This window comes from Pan troglodytes, chromosome 2, assembly GCF_028858775.2.
Source record: "Pan troglodytes isolate AG18354 chromosome 2, NHGRI_mPanTro3-v2.0_pri, whole genome shotgun sequence".
In the NCBI taxonomy this organism is placed as follows: Eukaryota; Metazoa; Chordata; class Mammalia; order Primates; family Hominidae; genus Pan; species Pan troglodytes.
The window spans coordinates 73,923,341-73,947,459 of NC_086015.1; the positions used below are offsets into that span (position 1 = coordinate 73,923,341).

Here is a 24,119-nt window from a genome sequence, read left to right on the forward strand (position 1 = left end):
CTCTTCTCTTCTATACTAAAAGATAGTCATCCTGCAGTCGGAAGTGGCAGTTATTCGGCCATTGGAAAAGTCTCATGTAATAGTAGCTTTTAGATGATGTCTCCTCCAAAGGGGCATCCTGCTATTAACCTATTGCTGAAAGAGAAATACCATTGTCTATTAATACTACTGGAACTAAAGATGAATAGTGAATTGGCCTTGATCTGACAGTGAGTTTGACTTTGATAGCTCGTCACTTAAAAAGGTTCTTTTATATTTATGAAAAAAAGCATGACGTCAAGCCAGGGGGAAAAATTGATATCAACATTTAAGACCAAACTCATAGGGCTTCCAAAAAAAAGGCCCTTATGTGAACGTTTTTTTTTACATGCATAACTAATTAGCTTAGGTTATTATAAGCAGGGCTTCTGTGATAAAGTTTCCGGTGGTGTCTCGGGATACCTTGTTTATAGTACCTTCTCTTTGCCAGTCCATCTTCAAATTGGAATTATAGAAAGTAGAGGGAGGGATAGTCTACCGTCTCTCACTGGATTGGTGCCACCTAAAACGTTGTTATGCTGGAAATGCTAGAATATAATCACTATCAGGTGAGATTTATTCTGACTCATATTCAGTCTTTGAAATATAATGCAATAAATTGATTTAATCCACTTTTTGTTATTGTAATAGACATACTGTTTTCAATAAGTATAAATCTGCTCTTTTAATGCTGTTTATTATTTGATGCCATAAGAAGTAATTCAATGTAGTTTTGAACAAAGTAAATATTAGTAGGATTCTTTTTTTTTTTTTTTTTTTGCCTAGTGTGTGGCTAAACTATCTTCATCAGCTGCTGTTCATTGCTCATAAGATTAAATTGTCTTTATCAAGAAAAAAGTGACTTAAAATTGAATAATGTTGTTTTTTGGGGAAAAGTATTTCTCATTCTGAATTAATGTCTGTAGGAAAGGAGAAAAAACATCCTGTTGGCTTGTTAATAGTCATGTCTTTTAAAACACATACGTGTAAGTGTTATGCATTTGAAAGAAACTACTTAATGTAGAATTGCTTTTTATGTTGAGTTTTTTCTTAATTACAACGTTGAATAATCATGTCCAAATGAAAAGTGGGAGAATTAATCCACAACTAGTTGATTTAATCATTGGAAGATTTATATTTATTTTCTACAGCCATTTTACACAGTTGGTTCTTAAGGAGGTGTGTGTGTGTGTGTGTGTGTGTGTGTGTGTGTATGTGTGTGTGTTTTAAAAAGAGAGCTGTTCTGTTCGCCAAGGAAAGTGAAACAAACAATTATGCCACTTCTACATTGTTGTTTGATCTTAATAAACCCTTTCATGTGTGTTGGGGAAATTTTTGCCCTAAGATAATTTCAAACTTTTAATTATTAGATATGAGAAGAAGGATACAAGGTTTGAAAGAGATGTATAGTTAATTAGCAGGGAAATAAAATAGGGCAAAGTATTACCCCAAATCCTACTAGTTAGACTTTAAACTTCAGTAATATCAAAATCCGTTAGCACAGTGCCTGGTACATAACAAAGGCTTAATAATTTATTCTGTTGGTGGCCTGGTCAGTTTCATGTTTGTGCCTGAAGGAAGAGCCGTCTGAAACTCACAAATAACAGCGCTGTCTTCTTTTCCCTCCATGGCTATGTTCAGGTGCAGACCCACCTCGAAAACCCCACCAAGTACCACATACAGCAAGCCCAACGGCAGCAGGTAAAGCAGTACCTTTCTACCACTTTAGCAAATAAACATGCCAACCAAGTCCTGAGCTTGCCATGTCCAAACCAGCCTGGCGATCATGTCATGCCACCGGTGCCGGGGAGCAGCGCACCCAACAGCCCCATGGCTATGCTTACGCTTAACTCCAACTGTGAAAAAGAGGTAATTCATGTCTCCTCTCCTCTCCTGTTTTCTTATGCTAAATAACTTGTCTGTTGAATATGATTCCCACACTTAACTGTGGACTCTAGTTTGTCCTTGTGGCCACATTTACCAGCCTTTGTCCCCGATTCACCATCGTGGCTGTGGCATTCCAGCCTGTTGTCTCCGTCGCGGGGTTATTGGGTGTAGAGCACATGACGGGAGACCTGGCCCTCTCCAAGTGAAATGTGGAGGCGAGGACACTTTCGCCACTTGCTTCTTCTTCCTTAGCTGAGTGCTCTCTTCTCTTCCATGCCTTTCAGTTTATGAAGCAGTGAGAACGCAGAGAGAGGAGAAGGGGAGGTGGAAAAGGAAAAGCAAAAATAGAAGAGGTGTGGGACATGCGGTTTAGAAGTTCCGCTTGTTGTGAATGTCTGGAATATTATTTTTGTTTCTCCCTGAGTTGGGGGAAGAAAGAATGGAATATGCATGGATGGATTTGAATCATATAGCACATGAGACTTTAACGGAAACGCAAAGGTTTAATTGCTGGATACATTCTGTTTCATAATAAAATTGCCACTGCCCTTTAAATCTGCTTTGGTAAAGGCTGGATTGGAGACAAGACTCAAACTACCTTCAAGCTAATTGGTGCATCAAAATTTGGAGCATACAAATACCTGAGAGCTGTGATTTAATGCTCATTATTTCCAAATTATGAGATGATGAGCTTCATCTCAATGGGATTTACCGTACTATGGACTATGAAGTGTTTATGCAAATTCGGAGGCAACTTTTCTAAAGTTGGATTGATTTTAATTTCTAGAGGGACTAAAGTCTTTGCCCCTATGCCCAAACCAACTGCTTTATTTTTCTCTACCCAAATTTGTCATCTAGCAAGATGATTTGACACAAGTTCTTCCTTCATTATTTCATCTTTTGGTCAGATTCCACTTTGTTTGAAAGCTTGGTTCATCTTGTTGCTGTGCCATCAGCTTTGTGTGAACAGGTCATTAAAAAGTCATTTGCAAATCCAAGTTATAGGCTGTTTTTGCTTGTGTTTTTGCAGGGATTTTATAAGTTTGAAGAGCAAAACAGGGCAGAGAGCGAGTGCCCAGGCATGAACACACATTCACGAGCGTCCTGTATGCAGGTACTGAATGACTTGGCAGCCTGAGGATGAACACTTTGTAATGAGAATCTATATTTGTGGTGGATCACACCTTCCTGAAAACTTAAGCGTTTTTTTTCCCCCATTGGTTTTTTTTTTTATATAGAGAAAGCTAGGAACATTGCCATTTTCCTCATAGTATCTCATGATTAAATAATGACAAGGGAGAATAAACTAAAATGTGTTTTTCCCCTAAGTTGCTGCAAAGATTAAAAACTTCTTAAAGTACATAAATTTTAATAAGATATGAAATATGTACTTTAACATAATCAATATATGTTATACAAATTTGTAGGTTAGCAATTTTTGTATTAGTAAAACCAAGATGTGTGTGTATAATCTAGATATTGTTTCCTAAATGGAATCTCATGGAACATACATTTTGAAACTATATTAATTTAATAACATATAATGGATGCTTTCCCAAGTAACTAAAGTTTCTTCTATTACATCCTATTTAATGGATATATAAATTATGCTATATCTATTTATATATCTATGCATGTATATAGATATAGGAGAGAATGATAAGCAACAAAATTTGTTGCCTTTCTATGTTTCCTGTCATCAACTTGCATTATTTTTGTCATAAGAGAAAAAAAAATATTTTAAAAATGCTATTACATCAAGCCCACTAATTTTATTTTTCTAAGAACAAAATTAAAAGTGGCAAGGAAATGTTGTTCATAAGTTTCCTAGCCTACTTGCATATTTACCGACTCAATTAGAAAATCATCTCTTAAAGACAAACAAAACAAATAAAAGTGGTGTCAATAGAAATGGAACCTAACAAACAGTGGATAGTAGTTATTCAAAACTGGCCAATTATTCTTTTTAGGGGTCACTTAATAAGACTCCTTTTTTGAGTGTTTACTATGTTCCTTGTACTTTGAATGCTCTGTACAGTTTGTCCTGAAATCATACAAGAATCCATAAGACAGTAAATATTATGAACCCCCATTTTATAGATTGAGAAACTGAGGCTTTAAAAGATTGGAGGCTTTGCCCTAATCTAGAAAGCAGGAGAACTGGGATTCCACCCCAAACCTATGAATTTTGGATTCTCTCCTCTTTAATGGAAGTGGCAAGAGACAGAAGAGCATCCCTGTTAGTTCTGTGATTTCATTGTGTAACTATGAAGTCCTGTTAAGACCCAAGCACAGACACACCAACTAGCTCAAATACATAAGGTGTTTACGAAGAAATGTTTTCACAGGCTTGTCTTTGCAACTGCTGCAATGCACATGTAATCACTGTTGTTTATTATCATAACTGATGTTTTGGTACTTTAGAAATAAAATTGATCTAGTGGGAATGTCAGCTCCACGACTGTAATGATAACCTCATCCTGGTGTACTCCTTGGGGAGTACCAAGCACACTGGTAGCTGTACAAGGAGAAACTTATTTTACAAGTCACTGTAAGATGGGTGCAGGGATAGCCAGTGGCCTGGGAGCCACAGTGTCCACACTTCCCTGTGGAACACTACAGACGGTGTTTTCCTTCTGCAAGAAAAGGGTAGGGGCCATCGTCTTTAGGGAAAAAAGGAAGTAGAATGACAGCTGTCATTCAAGATGAAGTGCTGTGGTACATCTCTCCTGTTTAGGGCAGGCAGTTTAGCATAGTTGTGAAAGCATGGGTTAAATTGTGGCTCCAGTCTTTCTTCAGTGTGTGACTTTGGGCAAGCTGCTTCTCATTTATTTCACCTGGAAAATTGCTATAATAATAGTACCTGCCATGACACGGTTTTCGTTAGGGCAAAATCTTAGCCTATGAAAATCCTTGAACCCAATGCTTGGCAACTCATAATCACTCATTAAGTGCTGGCTGCAAGTATTATTCTCATCACCTATTCGTGTTAATGGTCTTCAATACTATTTTATACTTCAATACTATTTTAGTGGAAAGAGGACAGTTACTTCTTAGAATCTAACTAAAGACCATTATTGCTTTGGGTAAAAAAAGACCATGAGTCTCTTTTTAGGTTGTGTTGCATAGTTTATTTATTTTTGTCTCTCTTCTCTTACCCTTTTTCCTACAGATGGATGATGTAATCGATGACATCATTAGCCTAGAATCAAGTTATAATGAGGAAATCTTGGGCTTGATGGATCCTGCTTTGCAAATGGCAAATACGGTATTGATAACCTTTTTTTAAGTAGAAAATCTTGAGGTGTTTCCAGGGTTCTGTTCTTTTTTCTTAAACTTTTATTGTATCTTTGTAACTGGTTCACTGATTAAATGTATTAATAGTAAAATGGAGAATTATCTCAGGATCACAAATAAGTGACTTTAACATCAGAAATTAAGAAGTTTTTATGAGTTTATGAATAATCCCATGATAAAACTCTACATTCCCTGGAGTCCACGGGCAGTTTTGACAGGGCATTAGCCCTTCCAATTCCCTTGACATCTAATGCCCAACCCAGTACACTGCAGCCAAGGGAACCATTGTGAACTGCACTATTCACAGTGGTGCTCTAGTTGGCCTGAAAAAGTTGGTGCAGTTTTTCAAGAAGGTTTTTTCATATTCTTAGGTGATAGAGGGACATTGGGGTTACCCTTCTCCAACAGCAAAATTTATTCCAACTTCAGTTCATAAACAAGTGGTCCTATTTGCTATTGTATGTTACTTGTTTTTCTCTGTAATTTAGAGGCTTGCCTATATTGTTTATTTTCCTTCATTCCTTACATTTTAGTCTTATGTTACTGTTTTACCAAAGTCTTATTGCAGATCTTATTTAGTCCTTGCAGTTATTCTGTGAGTCAAGTTCGGATGGTATCATTGCCCTCAGTTTTAAACTGTAACTAGGTTAGACAGTCTTACGCAAGATTACATAGCTTGGGTGTATCAGAGCCAGGCCTGCTTGGTAGGTCTTTGAATGCCTTCTCCAATCCTTTTCCGTTTCCTCTGAGAGCAATGCTATGAGACTATCATATTCTTAATAGCTAGTGTTTTAAAGACCAATATTTATTGAGAGGAAAGGGAAAAGGGGAGTTGTTTAATGGGTATGGAGCTTCGGATTTGCAAGATGAAAAATTCTGGAGATCTGTTTGATAACATTGTGAACATACATAACACTACTGAACCATACACTTAAAATTGGTTAAGACGGCAAATTTTATCCTATGTGTTTTTTACCATAATGAAATTTTTTAAAGGTATGACTATCTTCCAGTAGTAAATTCCCTTGGCCAACGGACAAAATAACACTTACTTAGGTACACCAGAATCCTCAGAAAATTGAGTCTTATAGTTAGCATTTTCTTTTCTTTTTTTTTAAAATCCATCTTGATCCAATTCTTCAAGTTCACTTCCTTGAACTCATGTGGGGTGAGGACTTCCCTTGAAACCTCAAGCTTCTTTTATGATATTTAGAGTTTGTCTACTTTCTGCCCATTTAAACCCACCCCCTGATTTTGGAAGAACCAGGTGTTCTACCATTGTGATAAAAGTTTCCATGCCATACTCTCCGAACCTCTTGGAATCCTTGGTTGGCTTCTGTGGAGCCTTCCTGCTTACAAGTTGTTGCATCCCATGAGGCCAACTACACTTATCTAGCACTCAGAATCCTAGGACAAACATGAGTAAAACACTTGGGGGAGCATGCCCTGGGGAATTTATAAATATACCCAAAGACATGGGTATATTTACATTTCACTGCTCTAGCAGCATTAATTAGCAATGGCCCAGTCATCTCAAAAGAACTTTGCTGTGAGAGTGGTCATTTTGCTAGTGGTGTCAAATGGGTCCCTGGGCACACTCAAGTGAACTGTAGAATTGACATGATTCTGTAAAATCATTGACTTTTTTTGTAATGGCAAAGACCTTTGATATCATTCGGTCTAACCTAGTACTCAATGCATTAGCCTCCTCTTTTCTTTTCTTTTTTTTTTTTTTGTTACAGGGTTTCATTTTGTTGCCCAGGCTGATCTTGAGCTCCTGGGCTCAAGTGATCTTCCTCCCTCAAGTAGCTGGGATTATAGGTGTGTGCCACTACACCTGGCCTGACCTTCTCTTGCATCTCGTTAGTATTCTCCACAAAAAAATCAAGGCATCCAGCTTCTTGGAAGCCTCCATAAAAGGATCTGTACTAGCTCACTAGGGAAATAGCAAAGCACAATGGTTAGAATTTGGAGGTTTCTGACCAGATCTGGGGTCAAACCCTGAATCTTCCATTTCCTCTGTGACCTTGCATGTTATTTAGCTTCCTGAAACCCTACGTTTCCCCATCTGTAAAATGGGGCTGTTATATATACCTATATTATGTGGTCAACTCACTTGGTAAAGCATCTGTAGTATTTAGCATTGGAAACATAAGTTGTATTCAATAATGTTATCTAAATTATTAAGTATAACTTATTAATTATAATATCAAATAATATTGATAGTATTTGTTTATTCAGCTGATCTTCACTGAGCCCCTATAATGTATCAAGCTCTATGTTAGCTATCTGTGAGACATATCTATCTCACAATATCCCTCACAGTAAATAACTCTGTAAATTGCAGCATGGGTCCCAGTTTGCTTCATGGAGAACTTTTCCACATACCACCCCTTCTGAAGACAGTTGTCATGACCCCATATATGCTTCTGTCCTTTAGAATGAATACCTGGCTGGGCCCATGGTTCACGCCTGTAATCCTAGTACTTTGGGAGGCTGAGGCAGGAGGATCACTTGAGACCAGGAGTTGGAGATCAGCCTAGGCAACATAGAGAGAATCCGTCTCTGTAAAAATGTAAATAATTAGCTGGGTGGGGTAGTAGTACATACCTGTAGTCCTAGCTACTCAGGAGGCTGAGATGGGAGGATCACTTGAGACCAAGAGTTCAAGGATGCAATGAATCATGATCATGCCACTGTCCTTTAGCCTGGGCAACAGAGCAAGACCCTGTTTTTAAAAAACACATTTAAAAATAAAAAAGTAGAATGAATCCTCATACCTCTTCATTCCATCTACATTAGCGTTGAGGCCTTGTTCCTTCATTATCTGGTTGTTCCTAAACTATATTAAAGATTAATTTAGCATTTATGGATATGCCTAATAGGTGGCCAGCACCAGGCAAGGTGCTGTGGATGCGAAGGTGACTAAGGTGTGCTTCCTGTTCTCACGGGGGTTACCAGTCTAGAAGGGGGAGACTCTTTTAGCCCTTGAGGGGAGAAGGACAATTCAGGAGCAGAGAGGCCATCTCAAGTGAATTTCCAGATAAGAAAGATCCTCTGGGCAGAGTTGAATTAACTCCCAGACAGGAGAGGAGTCCCCTGCAGCCACCCTTAGAAGTCACTGACTTTATCCCGGCATCCACTTCTCTTCTGTATCCCCATACTGGAAAGGCTAAATGGGGCTCCATTAGAGTCTTCTTTCAACAAATCTATTTCAGCATTTTGCCATTAAGGGAAAGACAATGTAACTTCAACATTAGGAGCACAGACTCTGAACCAGACATCTGAATACATATTCTTGACTGAGTGATTCAACCTCTCTGCTTGTGTTTCCTTGTCTGTAAAATGGGGATCATAATAACATCTACTGCAATAGAATTAATGGGAGAATTATAAGAGATAGCCCACAAAAAGCATTTAGAACAGTTGGGCCCTGATAAGCTCTCACTAAAAGTAAGTTACTAGCCCTTATTCTTGATGAACTTGGGTTTTAGTTGTCAAAATTAAGTAACAAAGCTACTGCAACCTATTAACATTTTAATTTTTTTCCCACAGTAAAGTTTAATGTTCTTCGTGTTAGGCATTTTTTTCTTTTATTTGATTATTTGAAATGCTTTATTTCAAGTTAACTACTTAGGAAAAAATAAAGTGGAAGGAACACTTAGAGAGGAAACTGTCCTAAGGGAATTGAAGTCTAGAAATAACTATTCTGAGAGCACAAGGGCCCTCTTGTACTATCACAAACAAAGAATAAAAGTCCCAGTTTAACTTGTGTTAACAGTGCTCAATTGATATTCAGAAAAGGGGACCATCCAGAGAGAAAAAATAATAACATTTTACAATTATCATTTACTTGGAAAAATATTCATTTTGGTGGAGCACAACATTGAAGAACTCAATTCAGACCAGTATGGGGGCATAGACCCAGGCGCATCTTCCTTCAATTTGTTTGTCCGGATTGGACTGTGGCTTTCATCTGTCCATGGTGCAGTTTGTGCTCTGGAAGTGAAATCTTGTCATTTAGGTAAATGGACTGGATAAAAATCCCACAAAGATGTGAAATATACATGTTAATAGAAGAAGTCTCTTCCTCTTTCTTAGCTCTAAAGGTGTTATTTTGACCTAATTATAATGTTAACTATATTTATCGGGAAAGTTCTCTAATGCAGAAGAACCAACTACAGAATCCTTTCTTTAAAATGCATGGCTAGGAGACACATTTTAAATTATTTCCATCAACCTTCCTTTTAGTAGCTTCAGCAAATAACAACGGTTGATAGAAAGAACATACACCACCATTTAGGACACAGTTTCTCAAATGTGGAACTGTTGACATTTGGGATGGATAAGTCTTTGTGGTGGGAGACTGTCCTGTGCATTTTAGGATGCTTAACAGCATCCCTGGCCTTCACCCACTGGATGCCAGCAGCAAATCCCCTGCAGGTGCATCAACTGAAAATACCTCCAGATATTGATCCGGGGAAACAAAATCAGCTCTAGTGTAGAATGCCTGACTTGGAATAATGACTGGTCACCTCAGCCTTGCAGATTCCCTGATATCTGTTCCTAGATTTGCATTGCAGTCTGGTAAAAAATTGTCTAATCGTTGACAAGGTACTTAGTAATTAACATAGCAAGTGGTTTTGTTGATCAAGTGAAAATTAGCTCACCTGTCAAAACTGTAAAGTGGGAATCCAGTACTCCCTAGAAAATTATAATACTGTATTGTTAATCATAGCAGTTACCACTTATTGATCACTGAAGTAGCAGGCACTGTTTCACCTACTTTATCTCTATTAAATCTTATAAAATCTTATAAGACCCCTGTGAGAAGAATGTTGTCACTTTTCAACTGGAGACACTAAGCCTCAGAGAACTTGCTTAATATCACATAGCAAGTTCCTAAAGAGGCAGGATTTTAATCCGGGTCTCTGACTCCTAAGCACAGGCTATAAAGTTCTGCACCATTAATCGGTAAATTGGAGTATCCACATTCGGCTAGTAAGCAGCAGGGTTTTTATTTCCTCAGGTCTAATTGGAGATGAATTGAAAGTTTGTAGTTTCTAACTGGTTAATATCAGCATGTTGATACTCTCCCCACCCCCAGTTCTGCTGTTAACATGGGACATGAGCCTCCAACCAAAAACCTCCTTCGGCAATGGCAAAAATCTTGGCTTTTCTTTCTGTAAAAAGCAGTAAGATGCCATACACAAAGTGCCATTTTAATTCTGTGCTTGGCCCAAAGTAGGCACCCAAAAAATGAGATGACCTCCAGCAAAATATTCTGCCATGCTTTCTGCTTCCCACTCCTAATCAGCAAGTATGGGAAAAGCAGCCGAAGCTGGAAATCTTTCAGAGAAGTAGATAGAGGGCTATACGCTTTTTCAACTGGAAGTAATGATGTCTGATCTCAGTAGAGTGCCCAATGAGGCATCTTGCTATAGGGATTTTAATTCATTTCCCTTATTGGTGTGCACTGTCGTCGATCCATACTAATCACAGCAGTACTTTCTGTAGTTTTTCATGCATCTCAATCCATTTCTCACTAGGTATCCCCCACGTTGCTCTTTGTCTCCCCCACCCTGTCCATCTCGCTGTCTATGGCAGAAAGCATTCTCTCTCTCAGTCATGTACATATCTCTTCTTTAGAATATAGTTAGAAAATATGTTCTTGTCCAGAAGAAGCTTAGAATTAGATATCTGTTCAACATAGGTCTATCAATGACTTGGAGATGTGTATCAGTTGCTATTATTTATCCCTAACAAATCATCATAATAACACAGTGAGTTTTGCATACAATTTGCATATGAAAACCTTATGTGTGATTTACCTTTCTGGAGCAAGTGGAATAATTTTTCTTTTAGCTTATTGCTTTGGATTTTCAAGTCACATTCTTGGTTTGTTAAAACCTCAAAGTTTTCCCAAAATCCAAAATTCTCAAAAGATAGGGGAATAAAGCTTTGGAATCCAAGGAGTTACCAGACATCATGGCAGCTGTATAAGTTTAGTCTTTCTGGTACTTTACTGGGCTGTTTTGAAACACGTGAGTGCCTTTCATTTTGCGTTAAATTGGACAAGAATAAAACTAAACACACACACAGAGCAAGGTTGACCCTGAGAAGGTAACCTATTTAAAATAAAACCACTTAGTGAAATGACAGCTAATAATCAAAGTCACTTTTTATCAATTCCTTAGTTAGAGGGCCTTGAAATACGATACAAGGGCATTTTAAATGACCACGATGTCTATTTTTGTGCATGTGTATGGGGGTATGTGTATTAGGTTTTATGCATATACTATAAACGCTGCTTTCAAAAAGGAGCAAAAGAGGGAGTTGTATTCTGCTGGTCTGTCTGTCCTCCCTGCCCACCCCAATTCTGTTCGAGCCAGTGTCTGATTCACCCATCAAGAAGTATCTTATTCCATGTCCATTGCCTCCCACCCAAATCTCTTTAGCTAGGGGTTTAATTCATAGAGTATATGTTTAGAGGCCATCACAGAAATAGATGCAATGGTTATCAATGAGGGGAAGCACATTCGACTTGTATTTTGTGGTATATTTTCATCTGTATGTTAGTGGTCATTGGAGAGGATGCAAGGTACTCTGTTGAATACAGTTTTTACTAGATACTTCTCAGTCACTAAACACTTCAATCACACCTAAATGCTTTCTGAATGTACTTTTCTCAGATGTAGAATACAATTCCATGTGTAATCAAGAAATGGGAGGGCTAAACAACTTTAAGTCTTACCCAGTAATCATGGTTATAGAAATTGTTTGAATCAATCTAGTAATGGTATGTGTCTGCAGTGGAAGAAGTGAGGTCAGTCAACGATTTCTCCATAGTTACTATTTCAAACTGTATTTCAGGGCATGGGAAGGGAGATCAACTTGGGCCTTTTCTAAAAAAACAGTCCTATAAACTGCTGCAACTAGCTAGTTACCAAGAAATGCACATACACAACCAAAGGAGGACTCGCTGCTTTAAAACAGCCCATTCAGAACTGGAGGAAAAACTCTGATGCTAGCTTGGGGAAGGCTAAATATTTCTTTTACTTTTTTTTTTTTTTAATTATTATTCTTTTGAAAGTGTAAATTTTTGCTCTCTTTTAAAGTCTGTGGGCTCCCTCTTGTGGCTTTGTGGAAAATTTCAATTTCAAGGAAACGCTTTTTCTCTCTAGCAATAAGGAAATCATTTCCAATTAAAAAAAAAACTTTCATTGCTTTTCCTTGCAAAAGAAAAAGAGAGAAGAAGAGGTGGATACGAGAAGGAAGGAACAAAATTAACTTTAATGGAAAGTCCTATTTGGTGAAAAGGTCATTTTATATACAATCCTGTTTTACAATAATAGCCAACATTTCCTGAACACCCACTGTATGCTACTAGTTGTACTAGATAATGCATTCACCACATTATTCATTGTCTCCATGCTCAAAATAAACTGATTGGCTAGTTAGAGTAATCATTTTATGGGTGTGAGACTGTGCTTTCCTGCCTCAAAGGGAACTGGTTGAGGAGATCCTGTACCTCTCTTTTAATGCCTGTGAGTGAATGAAAAAGTAAACATCTCATATTTTCCTATTTTAAAAATGATTTTTTGTATCAAATAATTTTTCTTAAATAAATCCTAGAGTAGGATATAGGTTTTATCTGAAAAAACATGGGAATCATTCAACAGTTAATTTCTGTTACTGTTTGTCTCTCTCTAGTTGCCTGTCTCAGGAAACTTGATTGATCTTTATGGAAACCAAGGTCTGCCCCCACCAGGCCTCACCATCAGCAACTCCTGTCCAGCCAACCTTCCCAACATAAAAAGGGAGCTCACAGGTAAACACCTAGTAAATGTGCCTCTTACTGCATATTTCTGTCCATTTCCTGATAAGACAAAGTTATTGATATAGTGATGTGCAAACTATATCCAACTCACGGACGTAACTTTTATAGGTCTCTGCAGTGGTTAAAACATTATGCAATATTTTAAGACGGAGGATTTATACTTGAAAATTCTGTTTTTTTCAAGGAGATCCTTGAAAATCTCCTGAGATACTGGGAATCGGGGCCACCATTACTGCGTGTCACCAATCACTGTGTCTGTGGTGAAGGTCCCCTTTGTGTTGGGGATAGTAGGCAACTCTTTCAGCTGTAACTGTCTCCACCCTACCTGATATGTATGTTTCTTACAAGCCCTTAGAGGCATTTGCATTTGAGAACCCAGATCTGAATTTTCCTTTGACACACATTCAGGCCCACAATTGGGATAGCATAAGAATATATTTCTCACATCTTCAGATGCCTCCTGTTGTCTTTTGCTGTATTGTGTGCAAAAGATTTATTACACAGAGGGGAAACAATTATAAAATGGAGCAATGGATATTATTTGTTCTTGAGGCAAGTGTGAAATTACTTATTTCTCTACTTTGCTTAATGCTTTAGGGAAGGCATTTATTTGGTCATTAAAACATGGTGGAAACTATATTAGAACTGGCATTCTACCATGGTGAATTTTATGGCCCTTACCACACCCCTCTTTTTATTATTTGATCCTTGCATCCTGCAGGATTGGATGAACAGACTGAGAATATGGAATATGGATTTGGTACAGAGAATTCCTGTTCCAGTCAAGGATGTCTTAAAAAAATTTTTTTTAGAAAATAAGCAGGAGAAAGATGTTTTTTAAAAACCATGGATTTGAGTGAAAAGAGTAATTAATAAGTAAAAACCATCCAAAACCAAAACACAAGTAGCTACCCTACCAAAAAGGAAAATTACTGCAAGACAACAACAACAACAAAAGCAAGAATCATCGGGCAGGCACAGTAGCTCACGCCTGTAATCTCAGCAGTTTGGGAAGCTGAGGCAGGCAGATCGCTTGAGCTCAGGAGTCCCAGGCTGCAATGAGCTGTGATCACACCACTGCACTCCAGCCTGGGCAAGAGGAATGAGTCCTGTCTCAAAACAAAGCAAAACAAAACAAAGCAACAACAACAACTTAAGAATCATTGAAGTGGAGGGTATGTAAGTCATGCTTCTGTGTGAGGAAAAAAAAACTAGAAAATGATTTGAACTGACCATCACAACTGAAAGAATTCAACTTCTGAGTTTTATATATATATATATATACACACAGATACACACACACACACATAGATATGCATATATATGCATATATACATGGATGTATGCATATAGATATGCATATATACATATATAACACCCATATAATAAATATATATGGTGTGTATATATATATGCTTCAGTGGCTATAAGTTATGCTAAAAAGATTTCTATTTTGAGATAAAATTCTAAATTATGGTAGTGTAATGCTTAAGCTATCACTTCTGAAAAGGAAATAACAGAGCTTTCTGGATCCCCAGATTGGTCAAGTAACATGTTTTGTTTTGTTTTTAATTCTGTTTTGTTTTGTTTTGTTATCTGTAAGGCAAAAAGTAATCTCTTATCCCAGAGATCTCACAAGAGTTGCTACGCAAATAGAGCTTTCCAATTGCAGTTGCCACCAAATGCCTCTATTCCTATTTTGTTTTTATAGACTCAAGCTAGTAAATAGTGGTTCCTAAGTTATTAGATGATTTCATTACAGCAGTTTTTAACAGAATCTGGCACCAACTTCTGAAAAAATGAGTTCATTCTATGAAGTAGTGAACTAGTCAGAAGAGACAGAGATCCAATTTGGCAGCTTTTTTTTTTTTTTTTTTTTTTTTGAGACAGGGTCTCTCTGTGTCTCCTGAGCTGGTGTGCAGTGGTGTGATCACGGCTCACTGCAACCTCGACCTCCTGGGCTCAAGTGATCCTCCCACCTCAGCCTCCCGTAGCTGGGACTGCAAGCATGCACCACCATGCTGGACTTATTTTTTTTTATTTTTTGTAAAGACCAAGGCTGATCTTGAACTCCTGGGCTCAAGTGATCTTTCCACTTCCACTTCCCAAAGTGCTGGAATTACAGGTGCAAGCAACCATGCTGGGCCACTACTCAGTTTTTATATCAGCATGTTACACAGGCATCAAAAAAGGATTGAAAGCTTCTAAGGCCTGAAAAGAAAATATATCAGACCCCTGATAATAGAGTATCAACAGCAAATTGACATAGTTTTCTAATTGTCGATTTCTTTCTTGCTAGTATCTATATATGTTTACAGTGTGCTATATATAATTTTTACCAGGGTTTTTTTTACCATTTTGTGGAAGCCCAGTTTTTACATATTGTATATATGATATATATTGCTTTTGAAAACATGCAAGCTTTTTAAAAAGATATCATTTTTTAAAAAACATATTTTTACTTAGAGTCAAGTCAAATAAGCTTCCGTATGTTTGGGAAATGAGATATTTTGTAGTTTACGTTTTGTGCAACTTCAAACAGTTCCAACTTCTAATGACTTCATTCACGTGCACAGCGTGTATTTTTCCCACAGAGTCTGAAGCAAGAGCACTGGCCAAAGAGAGGCAGAAAAAGGACAATCACAACCTGAGTAAGTTGGTTTTATTTATGTTCATGACATTTGATATTAATGTTCCCCATATATCAAAAATGTTTCCAGAAATTCTGTAGAGGAGAATTGATTCCTACAGCTGTTAAAATTATCTCTTATGGAAGAAAATTGTATTTGACAGAAACCAAGGTATATATTTTCCCCATATTTTATCTCAGATCAAATTGAATTTTGTATATATACTTATTTTCAGTTTCTGAAGAGTTTTTATTTTTCTTGTTTCTAGTAGTGGTTTTCTCTCTCTCTCTCTCTCTCTTTTTTGGTAAGAGGGAGAATTGATCCCCAACTACCCAATTATAAGTGTTGCTCACACTGGAACTTATTAACAAAAGGGGATTAGGGAAGCACCTTCTCCAATGAGATTTGAAAGAAAAATAAAGAAAGAAACAGATCTGAAGGGGAGTAAATGGATGAGGCAGCCTCCTAAATTTCTGACGTTATTCGTGACTTAAAAAAAATAGTCCTAAAGCATTTAAAATATTTTTTACGTGTTTAATTTACTCTTGATCAAATCTTCAAGTTGTCTCCTACGAATACTTTAATTTTGGTTTAATATAAACAAGTAAGACAAGTTGCACAGATTTTTTTAAAAAGGGATTGGGCTTGGAGGTAGGAAATTGTGTGTGAATTTCTCATCTCATGGCCTCATGTCCTCTGTTTCTTAAATTGATTTTTAAGAATGTGAGTCATATATAAACACTTTCTCCTTATAAAAATGATAGAATAAGGCCAGAGTTCTCCTTTAGTCCCCAGGAATATGCATGTTGGTTTCAATTTGGCATTGCTCTTCCTGACCTTTTTCTGTGTGTTAAGAATATAGACACATGCACACAGAAAATAAATCGTATGGATTTCTATATGTTTTAACACAAACGGTATCATATTGTCCATTTTATGTTGATTTTTTTCTACTAAGCAGCATGTTTTGAAGACCTTTTGCTGTTAGAAATCTAGATCTATCTACTTTTTGAAAACAAATTGCATAGTATTTTACAGTGTGACTGTATGATATTTAGTAACTTCCCAACTGCTGTGAGTTTATGTTGTTTCTAGTTTTTTCCTATCATAAGCAATGCCACAGTTAACATTTTTATATGTGTCTCTTTGTGTACAAGAAAGTTTGTTTCTCTAGGTTAGAAACCGAACTGAGAGGCACAACTTCTGGGTCCTGAGGGTGCTGGTTTTTACTTTAAAAGCTACACCCCTCCCCAGTTCTCATGTCAAGTGTAAGAAGCTCTCCTTATCTTTTAACCAAGAGATAAACTGTTATCTCCAAGGCCTCCTCCAGCTTCTAAGTAATTTTACCCTAAGATATTTCTTCTTTTAAAACACCTTAGAAACAAGATAATTAGGCATTATCCAAAACTACTTAAGTGAGATGTGGAAAACTGAGTTGGATCTTGTCAAAAACAATAGATATCTGTAATTAGGCACCTGAACTCTCAAGGTCAAGGTTGTCAGTAAAGTGCAAACATTATCAGCTCAAACTCTGAAGGCTATGAAGCAATCTAAAAGTCTCAGCCAACCATTGGGAATTAATACTCAAGGTTAGATTGCCACTTAGTCAAGCTGTTCCTCTTCTAGGAATTTATTTTGTAAGAATACTTGCCAAAATGTACAAAAGGATACATTCATTTATTCACTCAATCAGCCATTACTGTATGTATGTGTGTATGTGTGTATATATATATATATATGTATGTATATGTATATATGTATGTGTATATATATGTATGTATATGTATATATGTATGTGTATATATATATATATGTATAGAGAGAGAGAGAGAGAGAGAGAGACAGAGAGACAGAGACAGAGAAAGAAAGAGAGCGAGAGCGCCCCTGTTTTGTGTGAGGCACTTTTCTACAATGTGAACCAGAAAATGAGTTTCCCATCCTGGGAAGCTTGCCTTTGAGTTAGGGGTCATCTACCATGTATTGCTGAGTAAGATGAGCAAGGGGCAGAATAATATGTATAATATCCCATTGTGTAAAAATAGCACACTGGGGAGAGACGTGCTTGTGTATGTGTTTATATGAATGTATATGTGCTTGGGAGACAATCTAGACATCACCCTTATCAGTGACAATTTGCCCAGGCATATAGATGTTGGATAGTATAAAGACTTGGCTTTTACTTTTTCTTTAATACACCTTTGTATTTTTTGAAATTTTTTACTAGCTTATATCTTCTTTCTAATAAATGATTGGAAAGGGAAGTCACTGAACTAAAAATAAAATGTAGTACACCTAAATATTGACAGTGAAAGGTGTCGGCTATATGCTGGTGAATGAAAAAAAGATGCAGAGTCCTTTTTAGTATGATCCCACTTTAAATGTTTTGTTTCTTATTTAACACATATTTGTTGAGAGCGTACTATGTGCCAGATGCACAAGGTTACTTGGAATGCAACAGTGAATAAACATAACAAATAGATCAATGGGATACATGAATATGGGATGGCAGAAAGTTCCACGTGGAGTCAAAGGGCAGGCAAGGGAGTATAGTGTCAGCATGGACATGGGAGGTAGTGAATCAGTTTCAAAGAGGGTGACCAGAAAGTCTCTTAGGTAAATCTGAGTCTACCTGAGGGAGGTGAGTGCAGTGCCGTTCACATATCTGGAGGTACGGTATTCCAGGCAGGTGGAACAGCCATATGAAGTCCTCCAATGGGGCGTGTCTGGCTTGCTTGAGGAATAGCAAGGAGCCAGAGGGGCTAGAGTAATTTTATGATTATTATGTGCTTGGAAAAAAAAAAGAAGAAAGTATCATACTTCAGAGTTTTGGGGAAGGTTAGCTAGTGGATCAAGGACCCCACAATTCCTTCTTCAAAACCATTGACCATCACTTAGGGTTTCTATTTTATACAAGCCTAATGGTAGGACTTCGTATTATATAAAACGGATTTCATCATTGGAATAATCCCTCAGCCAAAACAAACTGCAATTTATGTTGGGAAAGCAGGGAATCACATTATTTATCTAGGTGTACAGACTATTAGTGGAACAAAAAGAAGCATATATTCTGGTATTTAGAGTAACTATTAACAACTTTAATCCATTTTGTTAGACTTTAAATTATTTGGAATTTATTTGTTTGACTACATTAATTAGAGACATTTATCATGTCATATGCCTTATTATGTCATCCTCCCCTAAGAAGATGATAGTTGACCTTACACTGAGATTTATAAAATAGGAATGCTGTGAAGATTCATGGTATAGCTAAAAATGCTAGACTTCAGTTCTAGGGCTGTGCTATCTAGTACAGTAGCCATTCACCACCGGTGCCTACTCAGACTTGAAATATGGCTGGTCCAAATTGTGACGTAAAACTGAAAGTGTAAAGTGCGCCCTGGATTCCAAAAACTTAGAGTGAAGAAAAGAATGTTAAGTACTTAATTTGTAAATGTTTACATTGATTGCCTGTTAAAATAATAATATTTTGGATATAATGGATTTAAGAAAATGTTAATTTCATGTCTTTCTTTTTACTTTTTAAATAGTACTACTAGAAAATTTAAACTTATATGTAAATTATATTATATTTCTGTTGGGTAGCACTAGGCTAGGGCGTGGGTTTTTTGTGTGGCCCATGAGTTAAGAATGTTTTTTACATTTTTAAATGGTTAAAAAAGGCTGGGCGCAGTGGCTCACACCTGTAATCCCAGCACTTTGGGAGGCTGAGGCGGATAGATCACTTGAGGTCAGGAGCTCGAGACCAACCTGGCCAACACAGTGAAACCACTCTCTCTACTAAAAGTACAAAAATTAGTCAGGTGTGGTGGCACGTGCCTGTAGTCCCAGCTACTTGGGAGGCTGAAGCACAAGAATCTCATGACCCAGGAGATGGAGGTTGCAGTGAGCTGAGATCCTACCACTGCACTCCAGCCTGGGTGACAGAGCAAGACTCCGTCTCAATAAATAAATAAATGCTTAAAAAAAAATTGTGACATGAAAATTATATACAATGCAAATTTCAGCATGACAAGCAAATTCTAATGCTTTTCATTAGATTTGCCTTGCAAAAAATTGTACTCGTATATTTTGAATTTTGTCAGTAAAAAATGTGTGGAAATTTGTTTTCCCTCCGCTTAAGTAAATATCTGCATAATATCCTCAATTTTGCTACTTATCCCACAAAGCCAGAAGTACTAACTTCCTGGCTCTTTTCAGAAAGTTTGCTGACTTCTGCTCTAAGGGTTTAGGTTAGAATTTGGGCTTTCACCAGGTATTGTTGGATGTCCTCGCCAAGTCCCTAATAACAGTATCTCCAAGGCAATTTCATTATTTGTAACTAAGGTTAGTAACTGATTTCAGGGTTGTTATAAGAGCAAATGAGAAATCGTCTGTATCTAAGGGCTTTGGAAATGATAAAGAAATGTAGCTCATTTTTAACTGCAATACCAAGAACATAGTAAAAATAGGGAAAAAGTAGGTTCAGGTTTCCATTGTCATGACCTGGAGAAGTTAATATGCACATGCCTTTAATGAGATATGCTAAATGCATACATGGCACTGTTACTAATAGCCTTTCCTGTGCTCTTTTCTTGAAGTTGAACGAAGAAGAAGATTTAACATAAATGACCGCATTAAAGAACTAGGTACTTTGATTCCCAAGTCAAATGATCCGTGAGTACAATCGCGTGTTAATCTGCATCATATATTTTTCATACCTGAATGTTTTTTCATACGTTGTAAAAAATGCAGTTGTAAAAACTAAAGTAAATAAGTCTCCCCTCTCCCTTTGGTTCTATTCCTAAATTCTTCTTACACCTTTCTTTTGGTTAGTCTCATCAAGCTAAAATTTCAAGACAAAAGCATTGAATTGTGCAAAAGGATTGTTGGACACTAGATGTTTTGGTTGTGAGGAGGTGGCTTTCTGAAACCTAAGAATTCTTTGCAAACAAATACTGAGCTTTAAAAAAATTTCCTTTAATGGTTCATGCAGAACAGAACTTTCAATAGTTGTTAAAGCTAGATTTGTTGACTGTTTGCTCTTTGACTTGTACAGTATCTCTAAATAGGCACTGATGAACAGACATTAGAGACTTAAAGTTTAATGATACTCAACAGACAAAAAGGGTCAATTATTTTTATGAAAACTTGCCTACTCTTTGTATGTTTTACCATTGTAGGGGAAAAAAAGTAGTGTTTTAATCCTCTTATTAAGTACAGGTCAGCTAATTTAGATTTCAGCTTTTGGTCTCTCTTTACCCACCCTGTGCCCTTCAGAGATAACAGCTGTAAAGATGATTTTCTCAAGTCTTTCCTACCAGCCTATAGTTACCTGCAACGTCAGCAGATAGGACAACAAACACACAGTTTTTATCCATTAGAAATTGGCCCATTTGAAGCAAGGGGCTAGAAAATGTATACATTTTAATGGCCCCCACAGGCATTCTGTGAAATTAGCCTTTGAATATGACCTTTTAGCTACCTAATAAAATGTAAAGATGAAATCAAGTATTATTCATGCAAGGCTTATTAAATTTGCTGTTCACGTTACTGTTAGAGAATTTGTAACAAAATAAAATAAAACCATTACCTATTGTGAGGTGGTTTTGATGAATGTACAAGAACAATTCCATCTTCAATGTTTTGCTTTCCCAGGTTTCAAGGAAAGGCATTTTCAAACCCGAAACATTTCAGATTCTCAGTTCTGCAGCACAAATTTATCCTACTAAAGGGCTGTGACCTTCATTTCCTATAGTCAGTCTTGCATGATAGTTGAAATTGAATTCCCATTTTCCTCTTCTTTATCAGCTTTCACTTTTTAGCATATTCTTTTAAACTGTAGCATGTGAATCTCTTTAGCAACATATTATGAAATTATGGGGCTGCAGTGAAAGCCTCTATTTGCATATCTTCTTTCCCCGTTGTATTAGAATACTTGCGGGTTTATAATCTGAACTGATAATGATCTTTAATTGTAGGCATTGTTTTAAGACAAAACAGACTATAATCTATATGGTGGTTTTCCCACACCAGGTTTCTAGAATGTGCCTTGGGGCTGCTATAGAGACACAGTCTTACAGACTGGGGTCTCAGCCCGGTACCTTTTCTCCCACCAGAGCAAGTCTGCATTTGTCGATTTTATATAATGGAGATCTATATTCACTATTCTGTGAAAAAAAGAGTCCCTCTTATTACCAAACAAAAAAAAGTTTGAAAACCCTTTCTTAAACTCAGAAGCATAATTGATTGATTGGATCTCACAAGGAAGCAAAACCCAAGATAATTGGTTGAAACAATCACTTCTTTTAAACTGAGTGACCCCTCAAATATCCCAGTTCTGATTTCTCTTCTTGCTGGCCTACGTGAAGCATCATTTATTTTAACTACATTTCTCTCTGGCTGCTAAAGTTACTTCTCTTACTTTGATCTTAGCTCTGAATATTAAGTCTCTGCGCTCACTGTGGGTATCTCAGGACATTCCCCTGGGTTGCCATCTTTGGTGTTCAGACCCCAGGGATCAACTCCAGGGAATTCTCTGGGGGCTGGAACTGTCCCTCTTATGGGAGAACTTCTGTGTTGTTCTTAATGTAACCCAGATGAGGATCAATTACTTGGTGACTTGTTTAATGACCCTCCATTCACCGGTTCCACCTGATACTTGTAGATGAGGAAATGGACAAAGAGAGGCTAGATAGCCTGCCCATGATAATCCTTGATTAAAAAAAAAAAAAAGAAGGATGCTGGGTTTATGCCATAAACAATTTATTAGTGAGATCTCACAGATCTGTTTTACCATCGTTTATTCTCACTGAGTTAACTTTTATAGTTTTAGAAACCTATAACTCTTTAACATAGTGTTTAAGGAAACTGACTTTGTAATCAACAGACCTAACTTTAAGTCCTGACTCTGCCGTATAGTACTGTGTGGCCTAGGACAAGTTGAATTGTCTCTGTTTCAACATGTGCACAAAGTCTCTCTCTTACAAGGTGCTTGTCTGGGTTAAGTAAGACAATGTGTACAAACTGGGTGGGCAACACTAGGCACGTGGCAAACACTCGTGAATGGCAGCTATAATTAATGTATGATTATTTTATTTTTAAAATTGAATGCTTTTTAAAATGATACAATGGACTTTGGGGACTTGCGGGGAAGGGAGGGAGGATAAAAGACTACACGTTGGGTACAGTGTACACGGCTTGGGTGGTGGCTGTACCAAAATCGCAGAAATCACCACTAAAGAACTTATCCATGTAACCAAGCACCACCTGTTCCCCCAAAACTACTGAAATAAAAAAAAAATTTAAAAAGTTCAAAAAGAAATGGAGTGCTTTGAATATTGAATTTTCATTGAGCCTCAAATCCTAAAAATGTCTGTTTTCCTCCATTTTCATCGCAGAGACATGCGCTGGAACAAGGGAACCATCTTAAAAGCATCCGTGGACTATATCCGAAAGTTGCAACGAGAACAGCAACGCGCAAAAGAACTTGAAAACCGACAGAAGAAACTGGAGCACGCCAACCGGCATTTGTTGCTCAGAATACAGGTACGCAGCCTGAGTTGTGTAAAGTTTACTGCTTTTTACCGACTTCAGGACAGTAGAAAGACGGATATAATGAGCCATAGGGGAGTTGACTTATGTGATCCTAACACAGTCAATCCTTATTATTTGTGGATTCTGTGTGTGTGAATTTGCCTACTTGTAACCCCAAAGTCAGTATCTGTGGCACTTCCACAGTCATTCTTGGACATGTGCAGAGTGGCAAGTTTGAGCTGCGTGCCCACAGTCATTCCTGGACAAGTGCAGAGTGGCAAGTTTGAGCTGCCCATGGCACGCATTTCCAGGTGAGGTTGAATGACCCTGCCCGAGGTTGACTGTCTGCTTTCTTGTTTCAGCTCTCATCCTCTAAACAAGTGCTCCTTTCGTGGTCTGTTCAGTACTTTCTACATTTTTGTGGTTTCTGTTGGTGATTTCACTGTTTAAAATGACCCCCAAGCATAATGCTAAAGCACTGTCTAGAGTTCCTGAGGGCAAGAAGGCCGTGATGTGCTTACAGAGAAAATACAGGTGTTGGATAAGCTTCGTTCAGGCATGAGTTACAGTGCTATTGGCTGTGAGTTTAATATTCATGAGTCAACAACATATATTACATAAGGTGACCTTCAACAGAAACATACATAAAACCAGATTAAGTGTTGCGACTAGGGTCTCACAGGAACCTAACTTGTAATTCCCCTGGGAACAGTGCTTCAGTGTTCACCAATTCAGTGTTCACAGTGACTTTGTAGAACATAAAAAAAATAAGTACTGACTATACACGTTAAACAGGAAGATGCCTTAGTATTTGCAGGGTCCGGGAAGCAGTTGATGGTCAAAGTCTGTGTTTACAGGGAACTTGGGAGCACCCAGAGGATCTTATATTAAGGACATAATTCCTGGAGATAGTT

The 24,119-nt window shown here is 37.4% G+C and overlaps 1 protein-coding gene across 6 annotated transcripts in view; it reads left to right on the forward strand.

Moving 5' to 3' along the window:
* MITF (melanocyte inducing transcription factor) overlaps nucleotides 1-24,119 on the forward strand; it is a 228,217-nt gene that overhangs the window by 196,065 nt on the left and 8,033 nt on the right. For 3 of the 6 annotated variants that reach the window (XM_001138876.8, XM_024355557.3, XM_001138521.8), the window contains exons 3-9: nucleotides 1,660-1,887; nucleotides 2,936-3,019; nucleotides 5,078-5,173; nucleotides 12,916-13,033; nucleotides 15,637-15,693; nucleotides 20,271-20,346; nucleotides 23,070-23,217. In XM_001138876.8, the coding sequence (XP_001138876.3) occupies nucleotides 1,660-1,887; nucleotides 2,936-3,019; nucleotides 5,078-5,173; nucleotides 12,916-13,033; nucleotides 15,637-15,693; nucleotides 20,271-20,346; nucleotides 23,070-23,217 (807 nt within the window). Of the gene's footprint in view, nucleotides 1-1,659; nucleotides 1,888-2,935; nucleotides 3,020-5,077; nucleotides 5,174-12,915; nucleotides 13,034-15,618; nucleotides 15,694-20,270; nucleotides 20,347-23,069; nucleotides 23,218-24,119 lie in introns of all 6 variants that reach the window. The other 3 variants (XM_009445840.5, XM_009445841.5, XM_009445842.5) reach the window with 1 other exon arrangement.